The 10,117-nt window shown below is 54.9% G+C and overlaps 2 protein-coding genes across 3 annotated transcripts in view; both read left to right on the forward strand.

Moving 5' to 3' along the window:
• HOXA11 (homeobox A11) overlaps nt 1-2,954 on the forward strand; it is a 3,871-nt gene extending 917 nt beyond the window's left edge. Inside the window, exons 2-3 of the mRNA XM_005863005.2 lie at nt 6-90; nt 1,459-2,954. Of these exons, the coding sequence (XP_005863067.2) occupies nt 6-90; nt 1,459-1,691 (318 nt within the window). The 3' untranslated portion in view covers nt 1,692-2,954. The remainder of the gene's footprint in view (nt 1-5; nt 91-1,458) is intronic.
• A 1,325-nt stretch (nt 2,955-4,279) lies between these two features.
• HOXA10 (homeobox A10) overlaps nt 4,280-10,117 on the forward strand; it is a 9,251-nt gene continuing 3,413 nt past the window's right edge. Inside the window, exon 1 of one of the 2 annotated variants that reach the window (XM_005862964.2) lies at nt 4,280-4,821. In XM_005862964.2, coding sequence (XP_005863026.1) covers nt 4,812-4,821 — 10 coding nt within the window. In that variant the 5' untranslated portion in view covers nt 4,280-4,811. Of the gene's footprint in view, nt 4,822-7,459; nt 8,025-10,117 lie in introns of those variants that run through there. The other variant, XM_005862962.2, reaches the window with a different exon arrangement.

The raw sequence follows: 10,117 nt of genomic DNA on the forward strand, positions 1-10,117 counted from the left end.
CGGAGGAGAAGGAGGGGAGGAGGCGCCCCGAGAGCAGCAGCAGCCCCGAGTCGTCTTCCGGCCACACTGAGGACAGGGCCGGCGGCTCCAGTACGTATAAAGGCAGGGCCCTGCGCCTTAGGAGAGGGGAGCTGGAAACCTAGCGCAGCGCCGCTGTTAAATTTTTATATGCTGTTTTATAAGCATATAAGGTTTATGAAGGGCCTTTAGGTTTCCCCCAACAAAACTTCGTTATAAAAGGCGGGATCACGTGGCGAGTGCTGAAATTGGCCGTGAAATACCCACCGGCCCAGGCATGCCTGCGAGAAAACACCCTCCCTTTTTTCCCTTTTTCCCCTGCTCCGCGCCCAAGCCCGGCAGCTCGACCCCGCGCGGGGCCAGCAGGGGCTGCGGAGCCGGAGGTGGGCGCCTGTAAATTCCCCCTGCGAGGGCTCCGGGAGCCTTTGATAGCGAGGTAATCCGGAGATTTTTATAAAAACCATGTGTTGCGCCGGCTCGCCAGTCCGGGCCGGGATTCAAAGGCGTCGCTGTTTAACGATGGCGCGGGAAGCGTGTTGCACTGATAAAATAGCCCGCTTAGCTCGAGCAATATATTAACAGAAACAAATTAACCCAAAGTTGGCCTTTTTGTCCAAAGGAAGCCATTTTCCTCCTGCGCGGTGGCAATTACGTGCCGCCTCCTGTCCAGCCGCTTGTTACTCACAATCGCTGTTTGGTCTGTCAAAAGCGGGTTTTTCTTTAGGTCCCATGGAGGTTTCCCCAAAGGGGGAGCCGGTGGAGCCTGCCCTCCCGACGCTTGGGGAACCCCTCTTCCCTCCGCCCCATCTAAGCAAGCAGCCCTGCCCTGGGGGGACCAGATGGCTGTGTGGCCTTGGGCTGAGAAGGCCCAGGGTAGGGGCTCCCACCGCCTTCTCCTGACCTGGAGGCCAGGAGGCTGGCCCAGGAGCCAGGAGCTGAGGGCCGGGACTCGGGCTGACAAAGAACCGGCAGCCGCCCCAGATGTTAATGAGCGGGAAGCCTAGGGCCCCGGCTGCCTTTACAGCCTCCTCCCAACCGGCCACCAGGTGCTGGAAGGTGAAATGTCCTTGGGTGGCTGTTTGTTTAGTCTGGCCAGGCTGGAGGCGGCCCGCAACCCCCACTTGGCTGCTTTGAAAGCGGCCTCCGGCTCAAACTTGCCTGTTGCTGTGAGGAGCCCTCGTTCTGCTCTGGAGGCAGCCTCAGCAGCCTCCCTGGGGGCCTATCTAGGGAGCTGGCTTTTATCTGGGGCTGAGCCTCCGCCTGCATCCAGTCCCCAGACCACAGGAGAAGCCTGAAGATAGGGGTCTGGGGAGACCCTGAAGGGGCTTGGGCAGGGCTTCCAGTCCCTGGGGCCAGCCCCTTTCCTCCTCTGGGGGCTCTGGGGTGGGTTGCAGCCCCCACACCTGGCTCACTCCCTGCCTCTTCCTCCTCCCTCCACAGGTGGCCAGCGCACCCGAAAAAAGCGCTGCCCCTACACCAAGTACCAGATCCGGGAGCTGGAGCGGGAGTTCTTCTTCAGCGTGTACATCAACAAAGAGAAGCGCCTGCAGCTCTCTCGCATGCTCAACCTCACCGACCGTCAAGTCAAAATCTGGTTTCAGAATAGAAGAATGAAGGAAAAAAAAATTAACAGAGACCGGTTACAGTATTACTCGGCCAACCCACTCCTCTAAGGTTCCAGCCAGCTGGAATCGGGTGGGGGGCTTCATACGCGTGAGATTATATGCAGATTTTGCCCTTGACCAGGTCAAGGCACACCACACAGTGACTTTGGAAGAGAGGAGGTGTGCAAGAGAGGGGCCACTACAGGGAGATAGCCTCCAAGGAGGCGGCCCGGGACTCTCTTGGGCATCTGTGGTTAAGATTCCTAACAATGATTGGATTCAGAGAATTGTGCATCAACTAGGATGAATGGTTTGGGACCCCTGGTGGTTCATTCTTGGAGACTGCGGAGCTTCAGGCTGGGTGTGGTCTCCACCAGGGACTGGGCCCCCTGCCAGGCCCCTTGGAGATCGACCCCCACCCAGGACCCTCCACTTGGAGCCTGTCCACTCCCCAGGCATCAAGAAGCTAGTCCATCTCCAAAACCAGTTCAGCTTGGGGACAGGAGCAGGAGAAAAGGGGAGGGCGCCTAGATGTCCAAAATGGGGCTGCTCTCCAGAGCCGGCATGAAAGGTGACTGGACTAAGGTGGCTGTGCGGTGGGAGAGGGCTGCTGATCCTTGAGGGAAAACAAAAAACCCTACGATTCCAGGTGGCATTAGTGGCCCTCCACTCCTCCTAGCCACTCACCGCACTGTCTCAATCCTGAGCTTCTTAGCAGTTGCCTCCTGCAGCCCACCTAGTTTTTCCTAGCTAAGAGGGTCTTCGCCCTGGCCTCCGCTCAGGCAGGCCTAAAGCCTGCTTGCAGAGTATTCTATTCCCCAAGGTGGAAGACATCAAAAAGCAGAGAGGCTGTGCCCAGGCGCTGGCCCCTACATCTCTGCAGGAAATGCCTGTGGAGTGCAGCAGCTTGGCAAAGCTTCTGCCACACTTAATGGAAGCTTGGATTTGCTCAGCAGAGGAGCCGGCCCGACCAGCAGTCCTCAGCTATGAGGGGCGCAAGTCCCCCAAAACACCCGGTTCCAGCGCCACACTCTACCCTTCAAGGCCCCGGAACCGAGCTTGGAAGCTTCCAGCGACCTTCCAAGAGCTCAAGAGTGATTTGGAATTATTTTAAAAGATAAATATTATATTATATATATATTTCCCTGCAGGAACCAAAGCGAATTTTAAAAGATGCAATGTAGAGAGAGAAAAAGATGATGAAAATATTTAAAGGCTCTATCTGTTTACAGTGTTCCACGGTTAAACTCACTCACTGCTAAGAATATTTGAATGTACGCTTCATACAGGGATGGTGTTCAAAAGACTTGTAAATAAAGAAACCATAACCTATTTTGTTTGAATACTTTTTTTTTTGCCATTAGTTGATTTCCTCTGGGGTGTAAGAGGGGGCAGGAAGGGGGTTGGGAAGGGTCTTTTTAATTTCTTGCAATATTTTGAAAGCATTGGGGGTTTTCCCTGAGGTAGTTCTGCCCCACAGTGTCGGGGACCTCAGCTGAGAAAGCCAGGCCCCCGCCCATTGAACCTGCCTCCCTGTGCTAAGAAGCGTCTGGTGGCTCTGCTTGTAAGTGTTGGCCTGTCCTCTGTTCTCGCCCACCGCGGATGTCGCAGCATGTATACAAGCGACAGGGCACAAGGGAAATAAAGACTCTGGAAACTTGAGCATTGGGTCCTGGTGTGACATTTCTCTCCTTGCTCACCTTTTACTGCCAAATGTCTACCCCATCACCCCCCCCACACACACACACACCAAGAAAGGGGCAAGTTACCAGGCCCCTGAGGGGGTGGGGAAGTGACTTAGGATTTAATTCCACTAGAAGCCAGGCTTAGGAAGCCAAGGGACTGGCCAGGTCCTTTGAGGAAATGGGGTCCCAGGAATAGGGTATGTCAGGACTTGGAATATGGGGTTTCATCCTCTGACTGCCCCAGCCCTGAGAGAAAACCTTGGGCCTTACGTGGTCAGTGGATCTGACCCCAGGCTGGGCTCCCTCACCTAGGGACCAGCAGGACTGAAGTGGAACCACTGTAGGGTGCCCTGGGGAACCCTTCAGCAAGAGGGAGAAGGGTCTGGGTACAAAGACAGAGCAGACTCTCAGAGTCTCTAAGGGTGCTTTCTCGCCAGCTCCCAGCTGACATTGCCTTTTCCCTTTGGGGAAAGAAAGATGCCGCTTCTTCGCTTCTTCTTTGTTTCCTGCCTTTGAACTTCTGCCTTAAAATTGGACATCACCATCACCATAACCTTGAGGGGCAGGGCGGAGAGGCCAGAGCCTTTTGTTGCCACCCCACCCCCACCCCATCCTCTCCCTAGCCACCCAGGCAGGGCCAGAGCAGCAGACAGGATCCAATTTGGAGAGGGGCCCCAGGCCCCAGGCCCCAGGCCCCGCTTTGTTTATCTGTTTGTGTGTTTGTCTAACTGGCGCGACTGGGAACCTCGAGCTCAAAGGGGAGTGGGACAGACCCCGGAGATGAATGTCTAGGTTGATAGACAGACACAGAGGTGAACAAGGCCTCTCCAGAGGGGCAGGGAGGGGGTGGGCAGGGAAGCCCAAGGTTTAAGGAAAGACTTCCTTTGGGATGGTTAAAGATTAACCAGAGTCTCCCAAGTTGCTAGAGAGAGTCTAGCCAGAAGGACTGTTCGCGGGCGGGCGGCGAGCGGGCGAGGGTTTGATTTCTGAGCCCTATAAAAGCCCATCCTCCGATGGCTGTGACAATGTGGTCGTAAACCCGTCCGGGGCCGGCCAATTTGCATATTTGGAATGCGCCGCTATAAACCCGGCTGGGGTTTTGCAGCAATTTCTTAGATGTAAAAGTGAGATCTCTTTAGCAGCGGGCTGGGCACATTCTCTCTCGCTGTCTCTGCCTGGAGCCTGCTTCCCTCTCCCGGCTTGGGTCGGAGTTCGGGCCCGGCGTAGGCGCTCAGCCGCCACGAGATGGCGCACTTCCGATCAATGTCAAAGCCGCCGGGGAGCCGGGAACCCCAGCGCGATTCTTGGCCTTTGTTCGCTCCTGATACTAAGAGCTGCACGTTACATTATTTCACTTGTCCCGCTCCCTTTCATCTCAAAAAAGGGGTGCTCTCCTGCAAGATGTGGTTGGTGCTGTCATTTAAAGCAACGCGCCTTCTCTAGGCCTCGCGGGCGTTCTTGGCGCGGAGAAGCCAGCTGTCCCTTGGCAGGGATTTCTTCGGAAATGTGTCCAGGTAAGAGGCCACAAGTTTAGCGATTTCAAACGGGCTGGGGCGGGAGTAGGGAGGTGGCCGATGCTTGAGCAGGGCAGGGGAGAGTGGCTGGGTTTGTGCGCTCCGGGGTGACGCTATAGGTGGTCAGCCCACCTACCTCCGCCTAGCTCCCTAAGGTTGGAGAGGGGAGGCCTAAGTGGGAAAGTTGACGATTTCAGCTCCTTGCGCCGCTAAAAACCCAAGGCAATCCTTCCATTTTGTAAAAGTATTCAGAATGGATGAGCCAGGGATGGGGGGCATCTAAGAGAAAGAGTCTGGGCGGTGCTGGAATAGGGGTTTGTGTTGGGAAGAAAGAGATGGCGGGACTGGGGAAAACAGAAAGTTTCTACTCAAACAATGAGGTGGTCAGCAACCGTGGTCGCTGGGGCGGTCTTATTCCCTGGGGCAGACGGCGGTGGTCGCTGGTTCCCACCTAGGTGCGGTCTCTAGGTCTGCCTAGCAGCCAGGGGGAAACCTTTGTTCCCCAAAAGGCCAATTCAGAAAAGTGTCATTTGATTTTCAAGGCTTCCAGATAAGTCTATGCCACTTATTTGGACGGTACCGCTATAAACCTGGCTGGGATTTTGCAGCAATTTCTTAGATGTAAAATTGAGATCTTTTGAATATTTTGTAAGGATGCGACCATTGTACTGGCAAATGCCTATATATTTTAAAAAGCTGGCACTGAGGACAAGCTAGGGTCAACCATCCCTCCATCAGGGTTGTCATAAAACAATTTCAAAATAATCATTTCACTTACATTTTGGAGGGCAGATTCAAATTCCCTCTTTTCCTGTATTAACATCTTTATTCCAATATGTTTTCACATGGTTTCTTGAGCTGGTTATTTTTTTCACAAGCATGCAGTGCATGGGTGAGCGGGGGAATCTTAGAGAAAGTAAGTGCTGCCAGTGTGTGTGTGTGTGTGTGTGTGTGTACATATGTGTAAATTTTCACCTTCAAAGTCACTCGTCTTTGTTGAGCACAGGCCCCCAAAGTCTGCCAGAATAAGGCAGCCAAGGAGTGGGCGCCCACACGGCGCTCTCTGTAGCCTGAGCCATCCCTAAAATCCCAGAGCTGCCAGGAGTTTCAAAGACAGAGGCAGTTTATTAGGGACAAAACTAAGAATATTGCAGCTTAGGATGTGCGTGAAGAGGCCCCAACACTCCCCCTATCAGGAGAACAGGACCAGTTCAGTGGTTGGATTTAGAAAAAAAAAAAAAGTGGGTTGCTTTGCACCTGATTGATTCAAAGCAAATACATCAAATATCCCTGGAAATATTACTATTCCTAAAGATGATGTGGAAAAGAATGTCACTGCTTATAAAATTTTTTTCTAATTCTGCAGTAAATGCAGGAATCAGAGCAGTCCAGAATTTTTGTTAAAGCGGATATGTGAACGTAGCGTTGATTTTTCCTCTGTGGGCCAAAGCCCAACTCTATGGCCGGTCTGAGTCTCAAAAACATTCAGATAGAAACTGTTTACTGCCTATCTCAATCTCAGGAACTAGTACGTTTTAAGGAACTTTTTGTAATAACAGTTTGATTTTTGTGGTGGTTTGCAAGGGCTTTCTCAGGAGGAGGAATCCGCTGTCCGGTGAACTGCATCGCCAAAGGGTTTATTCCACTCGCCTGGCTGGCCTTTACTTTGGCTCCACAGCCACGGGGGAGGGGTATTACTAAGCAGGTAGAAATAGGCGATGTTTACTCCTAAATAAAACGTGGGCTCTGGCAGGCCTGGTTGAAGCAAGCAGTCACCGAGTTTTAGGTCAAAGGCGTCCAGAAGGCGAGGGAGAAATTCAGCAGCTGGGAAGGAGGGGGAAAGGAAGAGAGACAAACGGGCAAGCAGAGAGAGTGTGTCCTGCAGCCAGCCTTGCTGCAATTGAATCGCTTTTCTTAATCTCTGGAAGGGGGAGGGGGGCACCTGAGGGAAGCCGAGGCGCTCGATAAATGGAATAGTCTATTGAGCAAGCTAACACCTCGGCGTTACAGTCTGGGGAGTGTGGAGCCTTGGGGGCGGTCAGGGATGCTAAGAGCTCCAGACCGACTGAGAGGGCTTAACTTGAGCTTCTGCTACGCTGATACCTTCTTGTTCCAACCAGCAGGCCAGTGTGCGTCCCAAGCTTACCCGCAGCCACTCCTTTGGCTTTCGGTGCTGCAGGCCCAGCTTGGGGTTGGGCGGTGGTCCTAGGTCAGAGAGGGGCTCTCACACAGGTTTACACACTTAAAAAAAATAAAGCAAGAAACAACACAAAGGAAACATCCCAATTGGTTTATTATAAGGGGTGGGGTGGAAGAACGATGCAGGAGAAAAACATCCAGTTCTCCCCAAAGATCTGGGAAGGCCCAAGTGCCAATGCCATGGTCTAGGAGCCAGGACCCTTCTTGCAGCAGATGCATCATCAAGCTGACTTCTGTAGCTTGGATCGGCATGTGCATGCTCTTGGATCCCATCCAGCCTAGAAGCCCATTTGGCCACCCTACCGGGCCCTGATCAGACCCGGCCAGAGCTGCTTACACAGGGCACCGGGCTTGTGTGACCAGTCCGATCATCAGGGGCGCTGAATTCCGGGAGAGTCCTGGAACATCCTGGAGGGCCTTGGCTTTGAGGGGTCTCCGAACTCCTGGAAAAGGATGGGTCAAATTGTGGGAATGCACAGACTACCATTTTCCACAGGTCAAGAGGCGGGACTTGGCCTTAGTTTTGCAAAGGGGTCTTAACTTCCAAAAAGGTGAAGAAAGACGGGTTTAGATCATAGTCTTTCACTTTATTTTCTTAGCCGTCCCTCTCAAGCAATCTATCCTATGGCCATTGGCCCTTCCCAACCTGTGGTCTGGGTAATCGCTTTCTGCCTCTAGTCCAAAAAGGCACAAAGTCCTGGCCCACTGGCGTGATGGGGCTCGTGTTTTCCTCAAGAAACCCTCTCTTGTTCTTGTGACCTACTTTCCACTTGGCAGAGCTTTCCGGAGAGGCATGAACAGCACTGAGGGGCAAAGCCCAAGCTCAGGTAGCCTCGGCTTTGCGGCATTTCTCCGCAGCACTGTTGAGCACAGCAGTCCTGTCAGCTCCACCCTCCTGGCAAGCCAAGCTGGGCAAGGACCAGGCCCATCGGAGAAGGGCCCGAGGCTGCGGCGCTCTGACACCTTTCTGTGCTCAAGTTCGTGGGCCTCAGGGGCTTCGCCAGGTTAGAATTTGCCTTGGTCTTGTTCCTGAGAGCGACGTGGGGAGTGAAGGGTAGTTCCTAATCTCCCGCACTTGGTTCTGCTGCATGGATGCCGCAGCCTCAAGACCCTGTCAGATTGGGAAGAACTGGCTTGCTCTATCACCTTCTCGCTTTCCTCTCCCTCCGTTCTTCTCGCCTTCTGTCCCTCTCGATCTTTCTTCCCCCCTTTCCCTTTTCTCCGTCCCAGATGCCCAGCCCGCAGAGTCAGTAACCTCGGGTAGCAGAGGTGGAAGTGGTTGTCGCGCAGCGCAAGCGTTGGCGTGGCTCTGGGGCTCTGCGCTCCCAGTAGCTGCTGCCCACAGAGACCGCAACTGCTTGCATCTCAGAAGCCAGCTCTCGGCCTCTGTCGCCCGCTCTCCCGAGAGCTCTCCCTGGGTCCTCTCCGGCTTCACTTCCTCCTTGGACTTGGTTTATACTTGGAAGAACAAGGCTACATGCCTGACAAATCACCCGGGATGCAAGGGTCTCTCCCCGTGGTGCAGAGCCCTGCGCGGTTGGCTGCCTGGGATCTCAGCGTGCAGCAGCCCCAGTCAAGGCCTCCGCAGGGGCTGGAGCTGGTGGGGCAGGCAGGCCTGGGGCATCCTGGGGAGCTGTAGCCCGCAGGCCAGGGGCAAGGCCGCGACCTCCCGGGCTCCACTGGATCCGGCCGGAAAAGGTCGAGTTTCCTGAGACCAGTATGAGGCCCACACTTGGGGGCTAGCGCCAAGGGCCCGCCGTTTCCAGTTGACTTAGAGCAGGTCCTGGCAGCCAAAGAAGAAGGAGACCTGGGGGTCTGCTCAGCAAAGGGCCTATTCCCTAAAGGCTGCCATCTCTGGGCCAGGAGCCCAGCCCTGCCTCACAGGGAACAGATTTCCTCACCGTGGGCCTCCTTAAAATGCGTATACTGCGGGAGTGAGGGCTGCTCCGGCCGGGTTTGGAGGGGAAGAGGAAGGAGGGAGGGGACGGGAGCAGGAGTGTGGTGACACTGGTTTCTGTCATACGTAGCCTCCAGGAGCATGCGAATGCCAAGGCTGAAGGGAGAACTCGAGAATACTGTGTCAGAGGTGTCCGCTGGCCATCCCTCCTCCGAATTTCCCCTCCTGGTCCTCCCTCAGGGCAAGCCAGAGACCCTGCCTGAAGACCAACGTTCCTTTCACTTCCCTGGAAGGGCTTGGAGCCCGACAGGGTGATGGGGCTGGGGGTGCCTGGACCTGGACTCAGAGTGGGGGTGGAGGAGTCTTTCAGGTTGCCAGTTCCTTCCACAACCCCCACTCATGCTAGCCCACCAAGGTCCACCCAGGAGCAAGCCGGGTATGGGCACCAGAGGCCAAGAGCACAACTAGATCCACAGACCAGCAGAGGAGAGTACAGGGGGCCAGGGCATTACACTTTGGGGGAAATTCTGTGTGGGATGCAAAAATTAAGTGGCAATTGCCAGCTTCCAGTCGCTCTGGACTTCAGGCACTCACTCTGAGGGTCCTGGTGGCCTAGGACCAGGTCTGCCACTTTGGGGAGACAGCTCCAGACCTGAATGGGGAGAGCTTGAGGCCCTGAGAGGACCCCTCGGTGTTTAGAGTGGACGGAGAGCTAGTGGCAAATTCCGAATAAGGAAGGGGAGCACCCAAGGCGGGCAGGGCGCGCACTATAAACACCCCGCTGGTTCACAGCGCGGGGCCGCAGGACCCTGCAAACACAGTTCCAAAGAGGGTTCAAGTCAGGGCAGGGGCTGGGCGAGCCCCAGGGCCAGGTTCCTCCCCCGACCCCGGCCACTTCGGGGCGGCCCCGCAGCTCCCGGCCTTGGGGCTGAGGTATTGGGTGTGCGTCTCGCGGTCCGTCAATACAGATTACATATTTATATCAATCGCGGGCTCGGAGGGCGCCCTCGGAGAGCGGCCCCAAGCCTACGAAATCAAACTGGGAGTGGTCGCGCGGCAACGCTGGCTCAGGATTGGCTGCGGGCGCCCGCCGCGGTGCGGGGGGATTGCTAATCGTATTCAGCATGTTTTGCACAAGAAATGTCAGCCAGAAAGGGCTATCTGCTCCCTTCGCCAAATTATCCCACAACAATGTCATGC

The sequence above is a fragment of the Myotis brandtii genome, unplaced genomic scaffold, assembly GCF_000412655.1.
Source record: "Myotis brandtii unplaced genomic scaffold, ASM41265v1 scaffold17, whole genome shotgun sequence".
NCBI lineage: Eukaryota > Metazoa > Chordata > Mammalia > Chiroptera > Vespertilionidae > Myotis > Myotis brandtii.